This window comes from Meles meles, chromosome 16, assembly GCF_922984935.1.
Source record: "Meles meles chromosome 16, mMelMel3.1 paternal haplotype, whole genome shotgun sequence".
NCBI classification, from domain to species: Eukaryota; Metazoa; Chordata; class Mammalia; order Carnivora; family Mustelidae; genus Meles; species Meles meles.
The window spans coordinates 68,571,271-68,597,100 of NC_060081.1; the positions used below are offsets into that span (position 1 = coordinate 68,571,271).

Consider the following 25,830-nt stretch of genomic DNA (forward strand, 5'->3'; position numbering starts at 1 on the left):
CAAAGACGGTGATTGACCTGATCTGAAGCCACTGATAATTGTGTGCAAGGACTCTGAGTGGCGGATCCTATCGGTGGCTCTGAAGTCATGTCCCAGAACGGGGTCTCTAGTCATGTGGATGGCTTTTTAGGACCCTTGAAGATCTGCTGGGCCTACCTCCCGTTGCAAGCCGAGGGGCCACTTCAGTCCTGCACCTCTGAAGCCTGACCACAGGAAAAGGGAAAGAGCTCATCTCACACCTTTCCCTGTACCCCTTTTAGTAGCCAAGAATGAGAGACGGCTCCGCAGTTTGGTTTGACTCTATCCTTCTGTTGGAGACAGGACAAAATTTTGGAAGAATATATGTTGAGGAAGAGTACAAGACTAGAATAAAGTGAACTGATTGTAGACCAAATCCTGCCATTCACTGGCATTGTGTGTCCATAGGCTGTCATTTCTCTTCTTTGGGCCTTAGCTTTTTCATCTGTAAGATGAAAGTTGTCCATTAGATAAGATGATTGATGTCATCCTCTCTAGCCCTGGAACTCTCCTGAAACTTAGAGGGCCAGTGCTGGGGGCTAGGAGTGAGTCTGAAAATGCTTTCCCCTTGGATTTCCCCTGCTCTCATCCTGGATGTTTAGATATTCCAGAGACACAAAGGGTCCAAACCTCTGATGCTTCTTCCTGAGATGTCTCCACCACTGGCTCAAGTCTGGATTCTAGGGGGTCTCCCAGAGAGGTCCCAGGACAATCAAGCTTCTGGAGGACTGGTGTCAGGGGAGGGGGAGGGACACAGAGAGCATGCTGGCTCTGGAATCCTCAGAAAGCAATCCTGGATTAGGGGATTAGACACTCCCGCCCCAGGAGAAAATCTGATCCCAAACCAACAGGCGGCCTCATTCCTCCCTCCCCCACTCTGTCCCTGGCCAGCCTCCTACCAGCCTGCCCTCCCTCAGGGCTGCACCATCCCCAGTGGGGAGCCAGCCATCCCTGGAATCTCACTGGTGCCTTCTCTCCTCCTCATCACATCTTCCCAGGGTCATTCTACAGTCAGAGGGTCCCTGTCTGTGGACTCCTGGGATTTGTCTTGGGGGCGAAAAGCTAGGACTCAGTCTAAGAACAATGAAAGGGTTCACTGCAACTCCTCAGGTTCCACTCTTCCCATTTTAAGACAGGATGAGCCAGACCAGCCCAGTGATTCTGAACCCTTGTGGGGGCACAGCGCTTCAGTTAAGGGCTCTGGCCTCAACACACACCCGGGTTCCAACCTCCTGAACAGCGATTTGGGAAAGGGTCTGGTTTTCCGCTTCTCTTTAGGGCTGGCCTCCCCAGCTTTGCAGACAGGCTCCCTAGGGACCAGTATCCCATGGCGCCCCACCCCCGCCGCCTCAGTACTTCTCGCCTTCCCCCTAAGGGTCACCCCAGACCCCTAGCCAGGCAGCCACTGCGGGGCCGCCTCCCCGCGGCCGCGACCTAGTTCCCTGCCGTTATTTTTAGGGCGCGGGATGGCACCTGCCCACGTGCCGGCCCCGCCTGTGCCGGGGAGTGGGGGGCGGGCGGAGCTGCGTCTGCTCGTGGGAGGCAAGGCCCCGTCCCCCGCAGCACCCCTCCATCCCACCCGTGCAAGCCCCCGGTTTTCGTGCGAGGGGGCCTCCAGCAGCGCTCTGCCCGCCCCTCGTCTCCTCTTCTTCCTCCCTCTCTCTCCCCCCCAAAACCCCGCCAGTGGCTCACGCCTCCTGCATACGGGATGAGGTGAGCAGCGCCGCCGCTGAGAGGGGGCGCGCGCGGGTGTGAGCGTGTGTCCGTGTGCGAGTGTGTGTGCGCTGGGCGGGCGGGCACTGCAGCTTCTTCCTCCGTGGAGCGGAGAGCGAGAGAGAGCTAGAGCGAGCGAGAGAGCGGCGAAGGCGGGCAGAGGGGCGCGGGCGAGGCGGAGCAGCCATCCCCGGGCCCGGCGCCGCGCCGCCACCATGCTAAACAACCTGACGGACTGCGAGGACGGTGATGGGGGAGCCAACCCTGGTAAGCAGCGGCCCGGGGGCGGCGAGGGAGGGGGCGGCGAGGAGAGGAGGCAGCTCTAGGGTTAGAGGCAGAGCGGGGGCCGCCTCCTTCAGAGAAGAGGCTGGGACTGACCGGGGCGGTGGGCGCCCAAGGCGGCCTGGAGCCCCGCTCCATTGGAATGCGCCAGGCGCTGTCCGAGGTGCTGGAATGCGCCGCGCCCGGGGCAGGGCTGGGGGCCCCCGAGGTGTTGCTGTTGCCCACAGCCCGGGGGCAGACGTGGGTTAGCTAAGCGGGGGAGGCTGTGGGAAGAGGATGGAAGAGCTAGAATGGGCTGACGTGGACCTCGACAGGCGGGTGGAGGGTTCCTTTCCCCAAGAAGGGACCCCGGCGTCCTGGCGCAGAGCGTTGACCGGCGGCGCGGGGAGGGGGTGGGGGGGTGCAGTCTGCTGCAGTCCCTCGCTCTCAGACTTCCAGCTGAAAGGTGGGGGGAAGGTGCCCATGGGGGTTGAAGCCATATGACAGCCCCCGTCCGGGCTGCGGTGTCTCCTTAAGGGGACACTTGGTGCAATCCTGGCCCCCTCCCCCAAAGCTGCCCGAGGTCCGACCTCAGACTGAAGCGTACCTCCTCCGGAGATTTTCGGCTCTACTTTGCGGAATCTCCCTCTCCCTCTCGCGTACCCATGGGTTCCTATTCAGGACGGGAAGCAAGATCACCCTTTCTTCCCTCTTTCCCCTTCCTCTTGGCACCCTGGGATGACAGTGAGGTTTCCAGGGCGGGGGAAGGGGGAGCCTTTCTAGTCAGCTCTGCTAGCTTCCCCAGTGAGGCCTCAGGAATGGGGTCCCAGCAGCTGAATCCCCGGCGCCGCGGCGCGGACACTGCGGACGCGCTGCGGTGGGTGCGGAGACTCGCTAGGAGCCCAGGGGCTTGAAACAAGTCCTTTCGCCGCTCTTGCTTTCCGCCGCCCTCCTCCACGGTTTCCCTGCTCCGAGGTCTTCGGGGCCAGCCACCCCCTCGGGCTCCCAGGCCCCCCGCCGCCCCCCAGCGGTCTCAGCCATCCATCACGGCTGTCAGCCGCCCCCACCCCCCACCCTCCAGCTGCGCTGCGTCCCTTGCGCACTAGCGCGCCTCCCGCTCCGGTTGTCTGCGCTCCGAGCCTTCAAACGCTCCCCTGGGCATTGCTTGACCCTCTGAGCTGAGACTCTTGCAGACCTCCCCAGGGGATGGCCAAAGAGACCTAAGGACTGAAAGCGGGGTCTTCCAGGGACTGGGAGCCTAGACTTGAAGTGTTCCGGATCCTGGATCCAAGTCAGAGCCAAGTGGCCGCTCGGGAAAGCTGTGGACACCAGGTTCCCCAATTCTTTGTCTAAGACCCCTTTTCCCACCCTGAAGTTGAGTAGTATACAGAGGTTGGAGTCACTGGCTGGCCTGCTAGCTCATCCATCTCTCCGGTGACCTGGGGGTTGCCTCATCCAGTAGCAGCCCCCCTCCCCAACAGGGAGGCTTAGGCTACAGGGGAAGAGGGTTTGGCAAAGTCGAGTCTGCGGCAGATCCAGGCATCCCGATGCAGTGCCCAGGGGACGAGTTGTGTGTGTGTGTGGGGGGGGGGGGGGTCATTGCCATCTGGGATCCCCTTCAGATGCCTTCAGTCTGAGGACAGGGGCTCAGCGGGAGAGATAATCTCCGCCCCCCCCACCCCCAGCACAGGGTATTGTCCAATCCCCCAGCCCCTGCTTTCTCTACCCCTAGGTTTTTGCATTTCTGGGTCTTGGGTTTTCCATGGGGTCTCAGGAGGGCTAGAAAAGAGGCATTTATGTGTGTGGAAGAGGAGTCGAACGAGGAACTTCCTTTGATTCTACCCACTCCCCATTAGTTTCTAGACTCAGTGTGGAGGGTCCATCTCCAGATCTTCTCTCTCTGTGTAGGGTCCAGGACCTGGAACTAGAGTGGCCAGGACCTGGGTCAGATGTTTGGGTTCCCAGAGAGAGGCAGACTCCCAGCGATGCCCCATGAGGGTCGTAGGGGACCTAAGGACCTCCTGGGCTTGAGGGAAGAGGGTCTATCAGACCAAGAGCCCCTGCCATCTCTGATCTTAGGTTCTTGGGGATGTAGGTGAGGACCTGGGTACTGACCTCAGGGAGGTGGTACTATCCCGAGGAGTAAGAGGGCTCCTCTGGACTAAAGAAGACCCCTATCCCCTTGGGGTCTGACGCCCTCCCCCCCTCCCCCAATCTGGCTTGGGGATTCCCCCAGGCCTGGTCCAAGGCCCCTGGGGGAGGATCCTTAGCCCGCGCCGCTCGCCTGTTTCCTCCCCTGGAGCTCTGGCCGCCGCAGCTTAATTGAAAGCCGATTCGGGCTGAGAGCTCCCAGGGGGCGGGGGCCGGGGCGGGGGCCAGGCGGAGAGGGCTCAGCCTCAGTCTGGCCCTGACTCTCGCGCGCGCGCCACTCGCCGCTACCCATGAGCCTGCGTCCTGGCTCTGAGGATTCAGGGCGAGTTCCCCCGGCTCCTTTGAGAACTCCTGAAGCTCGCCCCTCTCCCCGCAACCAGTGCGCCCGCCGTTCCAAGGAGGGGACGAAATCAGACCGCGGCTGACGCGGCCGGCGGCCTGGCGGCCCGTCCAGATGGCGGGTGGAAGGGCGGGACCCAGGACGAGCCTATCGAGCCATCCTCTCCCCGGCCCTCCGCTCCTAGCTGGGATCCGGCCCCGAGCCTGGCTCCGCGCTGCGCGTCGCGTTACATAAGCGGCTGCGGGCGCGTGGCCGCCTCGGCTCGGCGCTGCGCTCTCTGCCCGCGCGGTCGCCATGGAGACCGGCGCGGGGCTGTCTAGTAGCCGGATCTCGGGCCAGGACGCCCGCCTTGCCGCCCCGCACGGGCCCCGGGACCCTGGGAGGGAGGAGGGGCTTGGGAGGGGGCGTGAATGGCAAGAGGAGGGGCTCTCGTGTCCGGCTGTTCTGGCCCCGAGCGGACGCCGCCGGGAGAGGGACCCAGACCCACAGGGGACTTAAATCTTGGGGCTTGGGGAGGGGCATGGGACGGGGACCCCGGTCTGGGTGGAGCACCAGATACATGAATAATAATCGTACTCATAATAGCCCCAATGGTTCCGTTTATGTGCCAGGCACACCCAATACGCATTATTTCCCTTAATCCTCAGGACAGCCCTGTGAGTTAAGCACTATTATTATCCCTTTGCAAAGGAGGAAACTGAGGCTTAGAGAGTTTAAGCGACTTGCCCAATATGTCGACACAGCCTAGAAGGCTGGGACTGGAGCCTAAATCTTGACCAACCCTTTTCCTTAACCATCAAGAAATTTGCTCTCATTCGCCTCAAACCCTCTTGTGCCCTCCATAGTGTGTTGAGAATCTGAAACATCTTATCAGCATTTTAAAAGGAGGAGGAACCCACTTCTCTTTTTTCATTTCTCCTGTTCTCTGGCCCCAGACAGCTCTTCTGAGACCTTGGGGGTAAGGAAGGGAGCCTGGGGGGAATTTATCCCCCCCCGCCGGCATTTATTATGTGCTAGGTTCTCACTGGGGGAAAGGTCTGTCACTTCCAGGAACTCATACGTGAGAAGGAAGAGGTGATGGTGCCCCCCCCCCCACCCCCGTTTGGGAATCAGGAGTTCCTGGCTTGATGGATGAGGTGGAGGTGGAGGCAGGAGAAGTTGTCCCTTGAGTCAGTGAGGCATCTCTTCCCTCTTCCACGACTTTGAGTCAGGCTGAGATTGGATTTGTAACAGGCCGTGCTCTAGGGATGGACCCCTGCTGGGTGACTAAGGAAGGTTTCCAGGAGGTAGGGAGAAGAAGGATGGGGAAGGATTTGGGAAGATGGAGGTGGAGAGAGACATGACAGGAGACGAGGGGACAGGAAATTTGGAATACACAGGGCCTCAACTTCATTCGGGATTTATTTATTGGAGAGTCTCCCCAGGGTCGAGAGAGATGTCTGCTACTGGGATTCAGCCCTAGAAGTGAGAAAGGGTGCTGGCTGAAGCCAAGGTTAAGTGCCTGTGGAGGTCTCCTACATCTCTTTGAAAGGACCTTTCCTAGGTGTCCAAGAGCTTTTCTCCTTGGGTGATCTCAGCCAGATACATGGTTTCACATGCTTCCTCCACATATTCTCATGGGTTACCGTCATCTTTTCTCTGCCCAACCTCTTTCCTGGGCCCCAGACTCTGTATATCCAAGTGGCTTCTGGACATATTTGCTTGAGTGTCCTGTTCTGCCCTACCGTCGATTGAATTCAGCATCTTCCCCACCCTCCGTCTCTTCTCTGCCCCCCCCCCCCCATTTACTAAATAGTGCCATCACCCACCCATTAACCTATGGGAGAAACCCAGTCATTTCCTTGACTCCCCCTTCCCACATCCCCACACATCCGGCATAGAAATATGCGCCAGTAATTCTTGAGTCTGCCCATTGCCCTGCATTGCTGTGGTCTGGGTCATCATCAGCCCTTGCCTGGATGGCTGAAGGTCTCAAACCAGCATCTGTGTTTCTTCTTCTAAAGGCCAGAGTGGTTGCTCTAAAACACTACTCCCTTCACGACACTTCTTTGCCTGAAACTCTTCGATGGTTTCTCATTGTCCTCTGGATGAAGGCCCAAATCTTTAACATGGTCTGCTAATGATTTAAGGACCCAGCCCACACCTTCTGAGGCTCGTCTCTTCATAGGTCAGTCTCCACGTTTCAGCCCCTCTCTCCATGCCCCTTCGTCAGACTCAAGCCAGATCAAACTTCTTTCAGCATCTCTGACCCACTCTGTTCACTCTCCCCTCTCAGCCAGTGAACATGCTGTTCTCTCTGCTGGAACACCCTCCTGCTTCCCTCCCGGTCTAGCTCTTACTCATCCTTCAGTTCTCAGCCTCCTCGTCACTTCCTCTGGGAAGCCTTCCGTGACCTCCCAGGATGGGCTGACTGCCTCTCCTGTATTCCCACAGTCCCTTGTTCATCTTCTATGACAGAATTTACCACTCTGGGTTGGAAATTCCCGCATCTTGGTTTATCTCTCCTGCCTGAGAGTTCTGTACGGCAGGGACGGTGTCTTGGTCTGTGTTTACTCCCTTCTCCCTCCCCATGCCCGGACTGGCACATGGGAGAGAGCCAGTGAATATGTGTTGACGGAAGATGCATGAGGAGCACAGAAGATGCCAAATGGGTCACTTCTCTAAGAGGTGGAGTTTCCTTTGGGCCTCCGGCTGTAGTGTTCTCTATCTTTGCCCCTGGGAAAGAGCATGCTTCCATCCCAGAACACAAGCAAGGTCCCAGGTATGGTCAAGAAGGGGAACCTGGAGAATCTAGGGTGTCCTGGTGAATGGAGAAGGACCCCCAAGAGCAAGGAAGCACTCACATGTTCATTAAAAACTGGGCTCTTTGTACATGCTGTCCACTGAAACAGCTCGGCGGGATACCGTTAGCTCCCTTAAACGGAGGTTCAGAGAGTTCAAGTGGCCATGCAGCTGGATGCGCGGGCAGAGGGATGGCAACCAGCTGACGCCAGACCCCTGGCTCCTCTGCCTTCTCAGGTGATGGCAACCCCAAGGAGAGCAGCCCCTTCATCAACAGCACTGACACAGAGAAGGGAAGGGAGTACGATGGCAAGAACATGGCCCTGTTTGAGGTGGGTTGCTGGGGCGCGCCCCCCTCCCCAGTTCATTTCCCTGTTCATTTGCCATCCCTCCCTCCCTCGGGAGGTGTCCTCCTCTCCGCGCCCTCCTCAGGCCCACCTTATTCTCCTCCCCGCCACCCCTGCTGCTCCCTCTCCTTATCCTGCTATCCTCTTTCCCGGTTTTCCATGCTTGTTCCTCCTCTTTCCCCGTGTCATCCCAGCCCCCGTGGTTCGATATCCTTGACCCCATCTCTCCCGGCCTCCTACCACGCAGCTCGCCTGTCCCTTCCCTAGGACCTTGTGTCTTACCATTGCCACCCTCCCTCCACAGGAGGAGATGGACACCAGCCCCATGGTGTCCTCCCTGCTCAGTGGCCTGGCCAACTACACCAACCTGCCCCAGGGAAGTAGGGAGCATGAAGAAGCAGAAAATAATGAGGGTGGAAAAAAGAAACCAGTGCAGGTGAGGGCCTGGGTGGGGGGGCGGAGGATGAGGGAGGAAGGAGGGGTGGGTGGGAGAGAGGATGGGGAGACAAAAGAGTGTCCATTGAAGGGGTGGAGGATGGAGGCAGAGAGCTAGGAGTTAGGGGGTAGAGGGTGAGGAGGGGTTGAGGATGAGGGATAGAGATGGAAGAAGGAGGGGAGAGGGAGAGGGGTTGAGCAGCAGAGGGAGGAGGGATGAGGGGATGGGGGTGGAGAAAGTCAGAGAGCAGGAGATGGAGAAAGGGGAGAAGGAGTGGGTCTGGGGTGTTGGCAGTGATTAGGCGCTGCGGGAACTGACGCTGGCCTCCTCGACAGGCCCCACGCATGGGCACCTTCATGGGCGTGTACCTGCCATGCCTGCAAAACATCTTTGGCGTCATCCTCTTCCTGCGACTCACGTGGGTGGTGGGCATCGCGGGCATCATGGAGGCCTTCTGCATGGTCTTCATCTGCTGCTCTTGTGTGAGTGATGCCTTCCCCTCCCCGCCCCGGGACCGCTGGGCCAGAGCAGGAACCTGGGGTGGGGGGAGGGAGGCGGGGAAGCATCAGACCTGAGCTTTTTATAGGAACCACTGCGTTTGAGCTTTGAGAGTAAATTAGGTCTGACTGGTCCTTCCTGCCTCTCACGGGCTGCTCCCCGAAGGCCACTAACCAGGTTTCACCTGGATCTGTGTTTGGGTGTGTGTGTGAGTGTGTGTATAATTACACAAGTCATGCAGATTCATTGATGAAAAAGATAGGTGTAGTGAAGGCAATCAAATCCTTCTAACCTGGAGCCTTGAAAACCGCAGTCATTAACATTGTGGTCGGCCCCGGGCGCACAAAAAATGGCAGCGTGGGTCACAGACAGCTTTGTAACAGGATCCTTTCCATCCTCCCTAAAATATCAAATATTCACCGAACACCTACTTCTCGCCATGTTTTCATTTCCTCGCACGTGACCCTAGAGCCACCTCTGCGTGTGTGGTAGCCAGGACTGACGCTAGTACCCCTATTTTATTTCTTTTTAACTTTTATTTTGACAGAATTTCAGACATGCGGAAAATTTGCGAGAATAGAATAGACGTTAACCTATTATCGTTTTTATTCCCTTCTCTAAGTACCGTTTTCCCCTTGAATTTGAGAGCAAGTTGCAGGCACGATGCCTCTTTATCCCAAATCCCTCAGTGTGTGTTTACTAAAAACCAGGACATCCCCTTACATAACCACAGTGCGATGATCAAAACCAGGCAACTAACACTGAGACATTAACGATGTCTTAATAGTGACCCCTTAATCATGGTTTTGCGGCAGGCCTCATTCAGATTTTGCCAATTGTCCCAATCATGTCCTCCGTAACTGGAGAAAACTCAAGAGCACGTTCATATTCATTTATGAGCTCGTTTTAGCCTCCATTAATCTGGAGCAGTGCTTCCTTCTTTGTCTTCCATGGCGTTTCCACTTTGGAAGAGCATGGATCAGTTAGTCTGTAAAACGTCCCTCGTCTGGGTTTGTCACACATCTGCTGAGGATCAGATTCAGCGTGTGCCTTTAGGCAGGAAGACAGCATGCCTATTTTATCGATAAAGACACTGAGGCTTAGAGAAGTGAAGGGACTTGTCCCAGGTCAGACAGCTGGTCAGAGGCCAAACTGGGATTTCCAGAGCTCTCTGATGAGCACAAGTAGCTTGTGATGCTTCTGTGTGCGTGGTGAATAAAAGGTTTTCTTGACAAGAAGGACTTGGCAGGAGTAGAGGTTGGAACACGACCAGGGAGAAGCTCAGCAAGGGCTTGTGGGTTTGGCAGGTGTTTATGGGGTATAAGGTTTGGCCTTTACCCAGGGCACTGCGGCCCCTGCCCTAGCTGCCACTCTGATGATCTCTCTCCTGACAGACAATGCTCACGGCCATCTCCATGAGTGCGATTGCAACCAATGGAGTTGTACCTGGTATGTGATGGGGTTTCTTGGAGGGGGAAGGGGCCTGGATGGTTGGGAGGGCGGCCTGGATGGTTGAAAGGAGAGACAGGGCTATAGGGTTTATGGGCCTTCAGGTGGGGTACGTGGGGGCAGTGGTATTAAGGGGAAGGTAGGGAAGCTGTTTATGGAGTTGAACAGGGCAATGCCATATCTCCCTTTGCCTGAGACCCTCCTCTCTGTCATCCTATTTTTCTGAGCCATGACCTCCTTAGAGGGGTAATTAGCAACATGGTAATTAGTGCAACAAAATCCACTCAGAGTGGCTGGCTTAGTCTCCCACCAGTCCTAGGGCTGCAGCCTGTAAGGCGTGGGGCCCAGAACAACCCCCTTCTCACCTCTGTCCCTGAGCCCTCTCACCCCTAACGGCTCCCAGCTCCCCTCGAACTACTCGCTGACACCAGGTTCTTTCTGCAGCTGGCGGCTCCTACTACATGATTTCCAGGTCTCTGGGCCCAGAGTTTGGGGGCGCCGTGGGCCTCTGCTTCTACCTGGGCACTACCTTCGCTGGGGCCATGTACATCCTGGGCACCATTGAAATCCTGCTGGTGAGAGGGGTCGAGGAGGGCATGTGGGGTTCCAGGCTGTCAGTCAGTTAACTAATGCTCCCTGGACACCTCCTAGGGAGAGGTCCAAGCCACTCAGTGAGGCCAAAAGGAAATCAGATGTGGTTCTGTCTTTTTTTTTTTTTTTAAGATTTTATTTATTTATTTGACAGAGAGAGAGATCACAAGTCGGCAGAGAGGCAGACAGAGAGGGGGAAGCAGGCTCCCCACCGAGCAGAGAGCCTGATGTGGGGGTTGATCCCAGGGCCCTGAGACCATGGCCTGAACCAAAGGCAGAAGCTTAACCCATTGAGCCACCCAGGCACCCCTGTGGTTCTGTCTTTCAAGAATTCACAGTCTAGTTGGGGAGACAAGATACAGTAATTACGTAACCGAACAGCTGCCGTTCATCGAGCACCCACTGTGCTCTCAGCAGAGTTCCAATCGCTTTACAGTCATTTTCTTGAATCCTCATGAGGATTAAGTATTGTTATGCCCATTTTAGAAATGGGGAGCTCAGAGAGGTGACGACTTGCTCAAGGTCACTCAGCTACTAAGTAGTAGAGGTGGTCGATAAGAGTAAAATCGTGGTAGAAATAATAACAAAGAATAAAACTAATGTCACACAATAGCTGCATCTTGGTTGCCTGCCACGTGCTGGGACTGCGCTGGCTGCCTTGTGCGTGTTCACTGTCCAGGGCTGGTGACCAGTAGGTTGCGAAAGAGAAGAAAGATGTGAGGGGGCCAAGTAAAGAGACCTGTTAGGAGTAATGACTGATGAGAAGAGGTCAGGTTGCTGGTCAGTATTTGAAGGGGAGGCTGCTGGTGTGGGTCTTGGCTCTTCCGGCCCCTCCAGGAAGAGGTGGGAGCTGAGGAGGGCTGCCTGGTACACAGAAAGTGGGGCTGACATTTCCCAAGCCCCTACCATATCCAGGCTCCTTGGCCTGCAATTTATCATTTTAGTTTGTCCTAACAACAGTTCCATGAGTTAGATAATGTCCCCATTTTACAGATGAGGAAAGCAGAGTTCAGGAATTGTAAGGAACATGTGGAAGGGATATGAAGCTATGCCTTTCTGATCCCAAAGCCAGTGCTTTTCCACTTTATCGCACTGTCTTGGAGAACGGAAACTAAAAGATGCAGCGTCTGGTTTGGGGGCAGAATGGAGGAGTATGGGGACAGGGAGGATGGATGGTGAATAAAAGACCCAAAGAGCCAAATTCTGAGAGGATAATAATAGAACTCCATGACTTAAAAAAATTAAATAATTTAAAAATTATTATAAAAACAGTTCTGCCCATTGTGTAAAACTGCCAATATATCAGAGAACATAAAAAGGGAAGTAATAATTGCCCAAAGAAATTCACCATTAGCATTTTGGTGTATTTCCTTCTATTTTTTTTGTTTGTTTTACAACATGATATTGTATTTTGTCTTTGTCAAATAGATCTGTATGGGTTTCCCTAAATAATTAGAAGCTCCCTTTGTACATATCATTTATACGTGAAAATCCCTTTTCTAAGAATAGCAACATATTGATATTTGGTATGGAAATTTTAGAAAATACACAGGTGCAGAACGAATACAGATGATCGCATCTCCTCCTATCAGTGGATGTCATTTCCAGTCCTACGCTACTGTAAATATGCTGTGATGAGCATTTTTTTTTTCCAAAGCGTCTTTCTGCACTTTGGGTTATATCCTTGGGGGTGATTCTTCTTGCTGTGTCGCTCACCTGACCTCCTTGCCCCCCTTCTGCAGGCTTACCTCTTCCCAGCTATGGCCATTTTTAAGGCAGAAGATGCCAGCGGGGAGGCAGCAGCCATGCTGAACAACATGCGTGTGTATGGCACCTGTGTGCTCACTTGCATGGCCACTGTGGTCTTTGTGGGCGTCAAGTATGTCAACAAATTTGCCCTTGTCTTCCTGGGTTGTGTCATCCTCTCCATCCTGGCCATCTATGCTGGGGTCATCAAATCTGCCTTCGACCCACCCAACTTCCCGTAAGTGCTTTTGCTCTGAGCCTAAGGCATTGTCTTCCTCCTCCCTGGCTCGGTTTCTGGGTCTGCAATGCCAGCCCCTGCCAACCTCCCTCTCCTCATCTCTCAGAATCTGAGCGATTGTGGACTCAGAGCAACCTCCCTTGGGAGCGAAAATCTCTCCTGGCTTGGGGGGAATCTCTACAGGATGGGATAATACATTCTGGAGGTGGGCAGAATTCCCCCTGCGAGGGTCAACTACTTGCGGGTGGGGTAGGCTTAGGAAGAACCAAGTGGGATGATATCTGAAGGGATGACTCTCTGTTAGGGGAGCATTTCATGGATGGGGACAAATTCCTGGAATAGGACAACTTATTAGTGTTGGACATCTTTTCTGTCATGGGCAAGGTGACAGAAGAGAGGGTCTAGGGGCTCAGATCTCTGTGCCTCTTTCTTAAGGACAGATTCCCTTACATGTCACTGCCAGGATGACGCACGGAGGCTGTTGTCCATGGTGCTGAAACACAGCATTGCACTAAAACGGTGCTTCTTGGCGGTGGCTGCATATTAAAATCATTTGGGGGAGCTTTGGAAAAACACTGATTCTGGGCTCCATCCCAACTAAATCAGAATCTCTGGATTCGGGGCCCTGGGATCTGTGTTTTTTTAGAGCTCCCCCCGTGGTTCTATTGTGAAGCCAAGGCAAGGTTATGTCCTTCCCCCATCTTCCTCCCTTGTTTCTCTCCCTAGGATCTGCCTCCTGGGGAACCGCACACTGTCTCGCCATGGCTTTGATGTCTGTGCCAAGCTGGCTTGGGAAGGAAATGAGACGGTGACCACACGGCTCTGGGGCCTTTTCTGTTCCTCCCGTTTCCTCAACGCCACCTGTGATGAGTACTTCACCCGAAACAATGTCACAGAGATCCAGGGCATCCCTGGCGCCGCCAGTGGCCTCATCAAAGGTCTGGGGGAGGGAAGAGGGCTGGTGTCCAGGGAACACTACAGGGATTGTGGGTTAAACGGTCAGGATTAAGGAACTCTCCTTGGGATTCACTTAAATTCAAGCAGTTTTAATTGAGCACCTACTCTAGTCCATGTTCTGTCCTTGGTATCATGGAGGAATATCAGGGAGCCCTCAAATATCTTACCACCTAGTAGGAAAGAAAGTCATCAGTTTAACAACTATTCACTAAGCATCATCTTAGTTTCTAGGACTGTGCTAAGCACCAGGAATACGGTATAAATAGGTCATAGTCCTTGGCTTCAAGGAGTCTAATAGAAGACACAGATGTATTAGCTAATAAATTGCAATTTGAGTAGATGTGCATCCAATGAACAGAGACCTCACAGCGGAGGGAGAAGTCATGTGTGCAAGGTGGCAAGGCAAGCCTTCCTAGACTCATCTTAGAAGAGTTTTGAGGGAAAAATAAGAGATTTTGAGTTATACTAGGGGAATAAAGGAATTAAGGGAGAAGAACAGCTTGCCTGAGAGCATGCAGACAGAGAAGAGCATATTGTGTCCTTCCAACCACAAATAATTTGGTATGACTGGGGCATAAAGTGCAAAGGAAGGAAGGGCAAGAAGTGATGTTGGAGAGGTTGGCATAAGCCAGATTGTGGCAGGCCTTGGAAGCCATGTTGAAGTGTTTGAACCATGTCCTAAGGACAATGAGGAGCCACCAAAGGGTTTCAGATAAGAGACGGACTTGGTCAGCTCATCATTCTAAAGGTTCACTCTGGCTGTTAATATGGATAAGGTAAAAGGGAGAGAGAACAGTATCAGGGAGTCCAGGAAGAGGGTGATGCTGAGTCCGGATGAGAGAAGATGGTTTTCTAATCCAGAGTGATGGAGTGATGTCAGTGGGCGTGGAGAAGTAGTTCTCCCCCATGACTGTTTTGTCCTGAAGACATGTAGCAATGTCTAGGGACATTTTTGGCTATCACAACTAGATGCTTGTTACTGGCATCTAATGCGTAAAAACCAGGATTTTGCTAAACATTCTACAGTGCTGTAGGACAGCCCTCCATGACAAAGAATTATTTGGCCCAAAATGTCAATAGTGCAGAAGTGCAGGAACCCTGGAAAAGAGAGAAGGGGCGTGTTTGAGAAGTATTTAAAAGGAATCGTGGGCAGAAGTTGGAGATGGTTTTGAAGTGGAGATGGGCAGGGGAGCAGCTGAGGGCAACATAAAACTGTCTGAATTGATGGTGGTGGTGCCATCTGTTGAGATAAGGGGCATGAAAAAGGAGTTGGTTTGAGGTGGCTGGGTGCTGAGATCAGTTTGGGACATAATGAATCAGCCTGAGATAGCTCTTTACATGATTTTTTACCCCACTAGACAGGACTATTTGAGGGCAAGGACTAGATCTGATTCGTGTGCAAAGCCTCTGGACATGGCCTGGCCCAAAGCAGGAGCTTAGGAAGTGTTGGTGGAAATAAAATAGAGCCAAGACCCCAGGGGAGTGAGAAGTGGTTGACACTGACCCTTCTTTTTTGCCCACCCCACCTCCTGCTAGAGCTCTAACACTCTGACTTCTGGTCTTCCTCCTGAGCATCCTCTCTCCTCCCGCAGAGAACCTCTGGAGCTCCTACCTGACTAAAGGGGTGATTGTGGAGAGACGTGGGATGCCTTCGGTGGGCCTGGCAGAGGGCACCCCTGTGGACATGGACCATCCTTACGTCTTCAGCGATATGACCTCCTACTTCACCCTGCTGGTTGGCATCTACTTCCCCTCAGTCACAGGTGAAGGGGAGCTCAGAAGACTCTGCCTGGGACTGATGGGTAGAGAGAGTCAATGATGATGTGGGGAATTTCTTAGTCCTACAATCTCATCACATGGGCAGGAGCCAGCAATCCAGTTCCCATTGCACAGATGAGGGAATTAAGGCCAGGAGAAGCCAAAGAATATGGCCAAGTTCTCAACACTAGTTGGTATGCCAGGACTAGATCCCAGGCTACTTGACTCCGGGCTTGGTGTCCTTTCTTCTTGTTCTGTCTGGTCTCCTGTGGACCCTGTCTTAGCTGCTCCTCTGTTCACAGGGATCATGGCTGGCTCTAACCGCTCCGGGGACCTACGGGATGCCCAGAAGTCAATTCCCACTGGCACTATCCTGGCCATTGCCACCACCTCTGCTGTCTGTATCCTGCACTGCTGGGCTGAGAGCACCCTGAGTGGGGAGTCCTGGGGGGAGGGCAGCTTCAGCTGCTGCCTCACCCAGCTAGCTTGGGAGGAGAAATGGGAATGTCACCCTGGAGATTCTCCTTCATCCTCTACTACAGATATCAGCTCTGTTGTTCTGTTTGGGGCCTGCATTGAGGGGGTCGTCCTGCGGGACAAGTAAGTAAGGGAATCAGGGCCGATTCTGTCCTGGGTGGTGGGTATAGGGGACTAAATTCTGGCAAACAGACGCAGGAGGGAGTGCTGAGCCTGTGCAAGGGGAATTGTGGGAGGAAGGTCTCACAGGGTTGCTTGCAAACTCACCTTATATTATATTTTATCTTGCTCAAGAAGCTTGGATGGTCTCTCTCTTTCTCTCTCTTTTTAAAATCTATTAACCCACGTAACACTTCCTAGATGTCTATGTGTTGATTGTTGTCCAGAGTTCTGGGGGGAATAAAGATAAATAACACATACTTTTTGTCCCGAGGGAGCTCTTTGGGGGCTGGTAACCATACTCAACAACAGACTTGGAATGCAGAGTGACAAGAGTGGGATAAAGTAAAGTACCAGGGCTCTGGCTGTGCACAGGACACTGCAACCCAGTCCCCAGGGGGTTGGACAGGAGGAGGCGATGCTGCAAGTGCTTATGCACATTTTCTCATTTATCCTCTAGTTAGTTAGTTATTTGTTTTTTAAAAGATTTTATTTATTTGAGAGAGAGGGTGACAGAGAAGCAGTGAGAGAGGAAACACAAGCAGGGGGAATGGGAGAGGGAGAAGCAGGCTCCCCTCTGAACAAGATTTGATCCCAGGACCCTGGGATCATGACCTGAGCTGAAGGCAGACGCTTAACGACTAAGCCACCCAGGCGTCCCCATATCCTCCTCGCTTTAAATGTTGTGTAGAGATTACTTAGGTGATTAGGAGTAGGAAGGGAATTCTAGGTGGTGGGAACAGCATGAACAAAGGAAGAGAAGAGAAACAGCTCTGTGTGTGTGTGTGTGTGTGTGCACATGCACGTGGGTGCCTGTAGCTATAAGCAATTCAGAGCTTCTGGAACATACACTTTTGAAGGGTGTGGGCATGCGCCACCAGCAGGGTGAAGTAGGAGGTCTTGTCACAGAAGTCAGTTTCCATGGTGCTGTCCTGGCTTCTGTAAGGGGTGGGGGGGAATGGGAACATGAGGCTGGAGCCAGTCCTGGAAGCCTGGTTTTTGGTACCAGGACATTAGAGCTTTATTTTATAGAAAGCTGCAGGCACCCTGAAAGGTTTTAGCAAGGGAGTGACCTGGCCAAATGGACAATTTGCATATATGACACTTATTCACTTTTGAAGGCAACTTAATCAACACTTATTTCATTTAATCATAGACCTCCCACAGGATCGCGAGGGATTCAGCGAGTCATCCAGTAAAACCCTTCATCTGATTCTCGTAGTCCTTCAGCAATGGCCCATTTGAGCATAACCTCCGGTTCCACACTCCAGTCACAGGGCTCTCTTTACCGACCTAGGAGACATCTTCCAACCGAAGAGAGTGCCATTGTTAGAAATTGCTTATCTTTGATGTTCACACCACACGACCATGACCACCCAATGAGGTCGGAACCCCATTTTTCAGATGGAGGCACAGGTTCTAACAAGCTAAGAGATTTGGCCAGATTAGCATAATATTACACAATTGACCATTCACTGTGATCACTCTTAGTATCTTGTTCCGGGCATGGTGCTGAGCATTTTACCTGTGTTCTCTCCTTTTATCTGGTCATCAATCACGTGAGATGGGTTTATCATCATTCTGTTTTACCACTGAGGAAGCTGAAGCAAGGAGAGGTTAAATGAGTTGTCCAAGGTCACATAGAAAGTGTCCAGGGTATCAGGAGCTTTGTCTCCTCCCCCACGTCCCATTCCCGCCTTGCTCCCTTAGAACCTAGGCCTGCGGTGGGCACAGCTGGTTCTGAGGCTGGTGTAGGAGACATGCCCTTGAAATCGAGGAGGTATTGCTCACCCAGAATCTCCTGTCCCTTCATTCCAGGTTTGGCGAAGCTGTGAATGGCAATCTGGTGGTGGGCACACTGGCCTGGCCGTCCCCCTGGGTCATTGTCATTGGATCCTTCTTCTCCACCTGTGGGGCTGGGCTGCAGAGCCTCACAGGGGCCCCACGCCTGCTGCAGGCCATCTCCCGGGATGGCATCGTGCCCTTCCTGCAGGTCAGTCAGGGGCGGAGTGTGGAAAGAACAGCCCATCCACTACACCAGCCAGCCAAGCCACTGCCCAGAGAGGCCGCCCAGGGAGCCAAGGCCCCCTGGGGCCCTTCCGCTCTGCACTCCCACGAAGAATGGGTGTGCCTTGTTTGGGATCTGGCCTATGGCAGTGTCATCTTTTTGGGGAGAGTTGTTTGCTCTTAGGGGAGGAACAAATGGCCCTCCTTTGGCTGAGCGACCAGGGAGGGAGGCAGCCAAAGGGCAAGAGGATAGAGCTCTCTCCATGGTGCTTAAAAAAAAAAAAAAAGATTCACAGAGCACACAGTCATGGCCACTTGCTGACCCTGTAGCTCTTCTCCATCTGTCCCACAGGTGCTTCTTTTCCCCTTAAGGGATGATTCGAACTTCATTGCACTGAGTTACCAATGCCAGAGTGGGAGAGACACAGCCAAAGCCTGACATCCCCTTGGGTACCCCTAAAGGGTGAGGAATACATGTCCTCTCCCTCCTTCCTCTGGTTAGGGGAGTCCTGCCTCTATTGCACTAGTCCCCAAGACTGGAGAAGAGAGACGACCAGTCTCTGAGATCTCAGACCTCTATGGTGGCTTCTCTGTCCCCAGGTCTTTGGCCACGGCAAAGCAAACGGAGAGCCAACATGGGCCTTGCTGCTGACTGCCTGCATCTGTGAGATTGGAATCCTCATCGCGTCCCTTGATGAGGTCGCCCCCATCCTCTCTATGTGCGTGCTGGCCTCTTGCCCTCTCCATCAGCTCTGGGGGAGGGGGGACGTCTCTCTACCTGGATCCTCCAGTTGCGACCCTGGATAGCCCACCCAGTTTGTTTAACGGTCCGCCTTTTGTTATATGGAGATTCATTCCCACCTGCACCACGGTGTGTTTTAAGGGGATTTGGCCTCTGAATCCCTCCCTGAGCAGCAGAATGTGATCTGACCACCTCCCCAATTTCTGATCCTCTTTCCCACTGTCTTTCTTTATGCTTCTCTTGCTGTTTCTGCCTCCCTTTTCATCTTTGTCTCTCCGGGGCTTTTCCGTGTTCCAGGTTCTTCCTGATGTGCTACATGTTTGTGAACCTGGCCTGTGCAGTGCAGACGCTGTTGAGGACGCCCAACTGGAGGCCGCGCTTTCGATACTACCACTGGTGGGCGCCCTGTCCCCTTCCCTGGCTGCCGGAACCAGCCTCTCGCCTCCATCCCGACCCCCGCCTCACCCTAGCCCATCCCCGAGGTCTAAGGATCCCCAACTTAAATAAGGAGCCCATTTCTCCAGCTTTTGTAGCCCCACTAGCACGAGAAAGATCCTGGAGAGGGTCTCCTTCTAATCACAAATAGTAATATAACAGGACCATCTGGAGTCTCAGCTGTGGTCCCAACCCTGCCCATCCTGCTCAACATCGTACAGACTAGAAGAAGAGACATCCGTTTCCTTGGCTGTGAAATGGGGGTGACAACCGCACTGACCTCATGGGGCCCTTGTGAGTGTTACCGGGCTTGGTGCACAGAAGATGCTTACTACATGGAGCCCGGGGCTCTTCTGATCATTTCACTTTATGGCCCTTCGGCTTCACAGTTGGCCTGTGGGGCAGACAGGGCAGGAAGGACCCTACTTGCTCTACAGAAAGGAAACAGACTCAAAGAGGGGAAGGGACTGGCCCCAAGTCACCCAGAAAGACTATGGCATACCAGGACTAGGACCCGGGCTGCCCGACTCCCATCTTAGTGCTCCTGCTCCGCCAGTCACCTCCTCCTGGGGGCACACTCTTACTGGGAGATCCTGGCTCCGACTCCCTCCAGGGACCTCTGCCTTGGAAGGCCTTGGCAGGGTGGTCTGGCAGAGTCAAAGGCACTGAAGCGAGGTAGTGTGTTGACTCACGAGGTGTGTGGGGCTTGGGGTGGTACACAGTCTGCGGCTGCTCATTCATCCAGAAGGTCCCAAATCCCCATGGGGCTGCTCATGGAGATGATGCTGCGAGTTCCCCCAGACCTGAGCCACCCTAGACCTCCAATTCTTGTCCGCGCCACACCCCATCTAACTCCTGCTGATCCCCGGCACGAGTGACAGTCCTGCCACGGCTCAGGGGCTGCGTCTTTTCCCCATTGTCCAGGACACTCTCCTTCCTGGGCATGAGCCTCTGCCTGGCGCTCATGTTTATCTGCTCCTGGTATTATGCGCTGGTGGCCATGCTCATTGCTGGGCTCATCTACAAGTACATTGAGTACCGTGGGTAAGCTTTGGGTGGGGGTGGGGGTGGAATAATGGGGAGGGCTGGGAGAGGCTAAGGGATGGGAGGGAGTGGGGATAAAGTAAGAGTGGGGGAGGGGATGGGTGATGGGGTGGGAGTGGGGAATAGAGGACAGGAGCTGAGGGAGGGGCTGGAGCTTTGAGAAAAGGAGGCGGCAGAAATGGTTGCCTCGCCTCTGTCCTGGGGTGGCCACTTGGGTGCGCGTGGGTCTTACTGACACCCCTGACTTTCTTCCCTGGTTGATCCCCTCGGACTCCCAGGGCTGAGAAGGAGTGGGGTGATGGGATCCGAGGCCTGTCCCTCAGTGCCGCACGCTATGCTCTCTTACGCCTGGAGGAAGGACCCCCACATACCAAGAATTGGAGGTAAGTGGCCAGGCCTGCGTGGGAGGGCCCAGGGGAAGGACAGAAAGGGAGGGTCTGACTCTCCTCACCTGCTTTGGTCAGTGAGTGCTGTCCTCCCCGCCCATGGTCTGCCCTCACCTCCCCTTCTCAGCCCGGCCTAGTCTGACCTTTTCCCCCTGCAGCACCCAGGGCCAGGCCAAGCTGCCATCTCTGCATCCCTCTGTTCATTCCATCATGTGTTTAAAAAAATGTGCGACCGCAGGATCCACACCAGGCCCCCTTCTAGTCTGCAGGAACCCGAGTGAGCTGGCAGGTCCACGGAGAAGGCACACGCAGAGACAGACGATGTAACGTCGTGTGGCATTTGCTCTGGGAGGGAGAGGGGGCTTCATTCACTTAGAGAGTTATAGGGGCTCCCAGAAATCTCTAGATTCAGAGCAATCCCTCCGCTTTACTTGTGTGGAAGTCAGGGGCCAGAAAAGGTCTCAGAGGTCACAGAAGGCAGAACTAGAAGCAGGAATTTTGCCTCCCACTTCTCCACCCAGGGTGCTTTCTAGATGACGGTTCTGTAAGCCTGGCCTCACTCATCTCCCTCAGGTTGCTTGGCCAAGAGGAAGGCCTGAAGGCTGAGCTATGCCTAGGACATTGCTGGCTTGCGCTTGCTGGTGTCCACTCAACTGGGGCTTCCAGAGATCAGGGCTTTATATTACTCGTCTGTGAATTCTTAAATGCTCGGCACAGGGTCTAACCCCGAGTGCTTAGAGAATTCTCCTAAACCGCTGGCCAGTTTAGATGGATTGGAGCAGGGGGGCAAATGAAAAAGGAAATGAATGGATACATAGTTGGGTCGCTGGCCAAGTGTATATGTGAATTGAAGGGTGACCGCTGACGGGTGAATGTGTGAATGGACGGTGGCATGTGGATGTCAGGTAATTAGGTGATTAATGCATGCATAGGGACATTAGTACAGATACGAGTGGGGGACTGACGGACCAGATGGCTAGATAGGTGAATGGATGGATGGATAAGGGAGGTGGATGAGAGGTGAGTGGGTGGGTGCGTGGGTGGCTGTGCCGGGAGCTGGTGGGATGGGTTGATGTTCAAGGAAATGGATGGTGGATGTTTAAGTGGACAGGTAGGGGATGGGGGTATGGAGGATGGATGGCTAGTGAACTCACTGGCTTATGGCACGGGGGTGTGTGGTGTATGGTGGAGGTTGGGCGCGTGTGGTGTGGACCACCTTGCATCCTCTTCAGGCCACAGCTGCTGGTGCTGGTGCGCGTGGACCAAGACCAGAATGTGGTACACCCCCAGCTGCTCTCGCTGACTTCCCAGCTCAAGGCAGGGAAGGGCCTGACCATTGTGGGCTCCGTCCTTGAGGGCACCTTTCTGGATAACCATCCGCAGGCCCAGCGGGCAGAGGAGGTGAGCCGAGGCCCTGGTGGGGAGGGGGAACGGGAGGGCACTCAGGAAGACAGTCCTTGTCCCTTTAAACTTTCCCTCCTTCCCACCCTTGGGGTCGAAGTGGGCTCTGGCTTTTCTGTCGTCTTCCTTAGAACAGGAATCTAAGGGCAGGAATTCTAAGGAACTCTAGAATCCAGCTCTCAGAACCGAGGACCGTCAGAGCCCAAAGGGCCCATATGATGCATAAGGAAATTGAAGCCTAGAGAAGTCAGGGCGCTTGTCTAAGGACAGAAAACAGAGACTCAGATTAGGACGGCTTGATTGCTACTCCAGACTTCTCCCTGCCCAAGGATACACCTTTCAGGGTGTTCTCACATCTGTGATTCTCTCGATCCCCACACCGTGTGGGACTGGCAGTATGAGTGCCCACAGTTAGTCCAGGAGGAAACAGGCTCAGAGAGGGAAGGCAGCTTGCTGACAGCCACAGAGCCGGCTGGAAGCACAGTCGGGATTTGAACCCGGGGCCTTCGCTCTGGGTCGCCTGCTCCTGTCCACATCCACGGTCCGTGCTCTCAGAGCAGAGTCCAGAGCCAGGGCTGGCCAGGGCGGGCAGCTTGTGCAGGATGGGGCACCGACAGGTGTCTGGGACCTTGTGGGCAGCAGAGAAAGTGGGCTCTGTCTTCGACCCCGGCCTCTCTCCTCTCGGGCTGTGACTAGTTGTGGAGAAAGGAAAGAAGGCCGGAGGGAGGTAAGGCGAGATAGGGAGGGGCACCCCTAATGGCTTGTGACAGTTGGTGTTTCTGCCTCACTGGGCCGTTCACACCAATCTGTCAAGGCCCAGAGCTGGAGGCCTCTGCTGGTCAGCTTCCTTCAACATGCAGAGGCTGAGAATGCGCTGTGAACCAGGCGTGGGGAGATTGGGGGCGGGGTGTGAGACCAAATCCCAGCCCTCGAGGCGCTCCCATGCTAGTCGGAAGATGGAACATACCCAGAGGGCTCTCAAACCCACTAGGGTTCATATCCGAGGAATAGAATGTGTTGTGTGTTTACAATCTGTCAGGCAACATTCTACCTTACCCACATCATGTCTTGTAATTCTCCCTGTTCCTAAATGAGGTAGCTGTCACGACTCCCATTTGACAGATGGGAAAACTGAGGCTCGTAGAGGTTAGGTGATTTGCCCGAGGTCCCACAGCCAGGAGGTGGCAGAGGTAGGAGTTGAGGCCCTCTCTGACATCAGGGTAGGGGTCCAGAGTGTGGGGGATGGAGTCAGAGCCCTGGAGTTTCACCCCTACAGTGACAGCCATTAGCTGGGTGGCCTAAGCAAGACTTAATTCCTCTGAGCCTCAATTTCCTCCTCTGTAAAGTGAGAGTAGGAAGAGCCCTACCCTCATCGTGCAGGCGGAACGTGCATTTAAACTGCTTATCATCCATGCTAACTTTTTAAAAGTCATTTGAAGCAAATCGTCTGGGCGTGCAGGGGAGCCCCGTTCCATGCTGGTCTGGGGGGGGTGGTCTCAGGCAGGGTGGAATGGACAGTGGGGGGAGGGGTCCCAGCGGTGCTGGAGGGCTTGCAGGGAGACTGCGAACAATGGCAGGGTGGGGGCAAGTGCGGGGTAAGGTCATGAAGAGCTTTGACGCATCAACAAGGAATGGGAGCCACAGGACATGGGGAGCCATGCACAGTTCGGGCACCCTGGGCCGAGTGTCAGGAAGATCGGGATGACGCAGGGGACAGACAGGAGGAAGGGAGGCCACGAAGGGGCCAGGGAGGCCCAAGGCTCATCCTTGTCTGACATGCTCCCCTTACCGCCACCTTCCCCAGTCCATCCGGCGCCTGATGGAGGCAGAGAAAGTGAAGGGTTTCTGCCAGGTAGTGATTTCCTCCAACCTGCGTGACGGCGTGTCGCATCTGATTCAGTCTGGGGGCCTCGGGGGGCTGCAGCACAACACGGTCCTCGTCGGCTGGCCCCGAAACTGGCGGCAGAAGGAAGACCATCAGACATGGAGGAACTTCATTGGTAACACGGGGAGGGCGTGGGGCCGTGGGTGGGGGGGCGTGGGTTCTCCTTCCTGGGACCGGGTGCTGTTTCCCAGATGTGACAGGTGCGGACCCTGCATCTGCTGGTGTGGGCGTTCAGAGCTGGCCATGTGCCAGACGCTGCCCTGGGTGCTGGGACTCAGGTGTGAAGGAGGTAGTCCTGGGCCCCGCCGAGCTGGCTCGGCCTGGGAGGGCATCCGTGGAGGCCCGTGGAGAGAGCTGCAGCTGTGAAGTCAGAGAAGCCGGGGTCTGAATCTTCACCTCTGGCCCTTCCTAGCTGTGTGATGGTTCACAAGTGACTCACCCTCTCTGAGCACTAGATCCCTCGGTAGTAACACAATAACGAACGATTACAGACCGCGCTCCGTGGGCCACACTCTAAGCCTCTTGTTCTCTCAGCAGTCCTGGGAGGGTTAGTCCCTGTTATCGCCACTTTATTGGTGTGAAACCAAGGCACAGAGAGACTGAGGAATTTGCTCCAGGTCACACAGCTGGTAAATCTAGAGGCTGCCCTGGCGACTCCAGGCTATTCTGGATCCTTAATGGGTGGGGGGAGTCATAGTTAGAAGGCAGTTGAGAGCGTAAACGAGGCCATGCGCAGGAAAGCTCCTAATAGGAAGGGCACGTGGTGTTACTGCCATTGACAAGTGGGGAAACTGAGGCCCAGCGAGGCTGAGAGGCCTTCCCAAATCCAAACAACAATGAAGTGATGAGACCTACGTGGATGCTGGTTTTCTGATGACTCCGTCCAAGGCCGGGGTGGGGGTGAGGTGGGGCGCTGGGTGCCAGGAGCCTCTGCAGCTGCCAGTGCGGGAAAGGGGAGGGTCACTGTGTTCCCATCTGGCCCTCTCCTTGGCCCTCCCCAGAGCTGGTCCGGGAAACCACGGCTGGTCACCTGGCCCTGCTGGTCACCAAGAACGTGTCCATGTTCCCCGGGAACCCTGAGCGCTTCTCGGAGGGCAGCATCGACGTCTGGTGGATCGTTCACGACGGCGGCATGCTCATGCTCTTGCCTTTCCTGCTGCGGCACCACAAGGTGAGGGCGGGCGTGGCTCCGGGGCTCCAGCCGAGGCCAGCCTCCGGGCGAGCTCCTCCCCGAGAGCTCCTGGGAAAGGGGGCTGACTACCCCCCTTGTCTGGGAACTGAGTGTGTCTCCTCCTGCGGTGTCCTTGCCTATAAAGGAGAGCAGTGCTTAACCCATGCAAGGGATGCTTTAATGGGGGACCCTTACTTAAGGGAGTTTTTGTAGGCAGTGACCTCTGAGATAGAGGATTTCGGGTCTGTGTTTGGGTGTGGGAAGGTGGGCGGGAAGGGCGAGGGACAGGGTCCTCTCTAGGTTCGGGCTCTGGATCTCCTCACTGCATCTGGGCTGGACCTTTCTGGTCCCTTTCACCCCCCCCCCCCCAGGTGTGGCGGAAGTGCAAGATGCGCATCTTCACGGTGGCCCAGATGGACGACAACAGCATCCAGATGAAGAAGGACCTGACCACCTTTCTGTACCACTTACGCATCACCGCGGAAGTCGAGGTGGTGGAGATGGTGAGCGCGGGAGCTGCCGGGAGGTTTTGGAGTCCTTCCTGGCCCTCTTTCCCCTTGGCCCCAGCACCGAATAGGGCAAGCCCCAAATCCATCAGCGTGTGACGGTGGATCTCCTCCCCACCTTGTCCAGCTCTTAGCTCTTACATAGTCACCCAAGAGTCAGTCTGTCCCTCCATCCGCCCGTCCGTCCCTCCCTCCCTTTATAAGAACAGCTGTGCCGTTAGATGCGAGGCGCTGTCTCATACGCTTGACATATATTCTCACAGCAACCCGTGAAACAGAACGATCGGCATTTTCATTTCACAGATTAGGAAGTCGAGGCACAGAAAGGTTAAG

At 54.7% G+C, this 25,830-nt stretch overlaps 1 protein-coding gene across 2 annotated transcripts in view; it reads left to right on the forward strand.

Moving 5' to 3' along the window:
* The window catches only part of SLC12A5 (solute carrier family 12 member 5), a 37,369-nt gene that overhangs the window by 5,846 nt on the left and 5,693 nt on the right, over positions 1 to 25,830 (forward strand). The window contains exons 1-20 of one of the 2 annotated variants that reach the window (XM_045981546.1): positions 1,597 to 1,998; positions 7,502 to 7,596; positions 7,916 to 8,047; positions 8,383 to 8,529; positions 9,940 to 9,994; positions 10,439 to 10,569; positions 12,328 to 12,569; positions 13,296 to 13,507; positions 15,119 to 15,289; positions 15,587 to 15,685; positions 15,827 to 15,884; positions 17,739 to 17,913; positions 18,528 to 18,646; positions 18,967 to 19,065; positions 20,029 to 20,148; positions 20,427 to 20,531; positions 21,767 to 21,935; positions 23,740 to 23,935; positions 24,822 to 24,991; positions 25,363 to 25,494. In XM_045981546.1, coding sequence (XP_045837502.1) covers positions 1,947 to 1,998; positions 7,502 to 7,596; positions 7,916 to 8,047; positions 8,383 to 8,529; positions 9,940 to 9,994; positions 10,439 to 10,569; positions 12,328 to 12,569; positions 13,296 to 13,507; positions 15,119 to 15,289; positions 15,587 to 15,685; positions 15,827 to 15,884; positions 17,739 to 17,913; positions 18,528 to 18,646; positions 18,967 to 19,065; positions 20,029 to 20,148; positions 20,427 to 20,531; positions 21,767 to 21,935; positions 23,740 to 23,935; positions 24,822 to 24,991; positions 25,363 to 25,494 — 2,679 coding nt within the window. In that variant the 5' untranslated portion in view covers positions 1,597 to 1,946. Of the gene's footprint in view, positions 1 to 1,596; positions 1,999 to 7,501; positions 7,597 to 7,915; positions 8,048 to 8,382; positions 8,530 to 9,939; positions 9,995 to 10,438; positions 10,570 to 12,327; positions 12,570 to 13,295; positions 13,508 to 15,118; positions 15,290 to 15,586; positions 15,686 to 15,826; positions 15,885 to 17,738; positions 17,914 to 18,527; positions 18,647 to 18,966; positions 19,066 to 20,028; positions 20,149 to 20,426; positions 20,532 to 21,766; positions 21,936 to 23,739; positions 23,936 to 24,821; positions 24,992 to 25,362; positions 25,495 to 25,830 lie in introns of those variants that run through there. The other variant, XM_045981545.1, reaches the window with a different exon arrangement.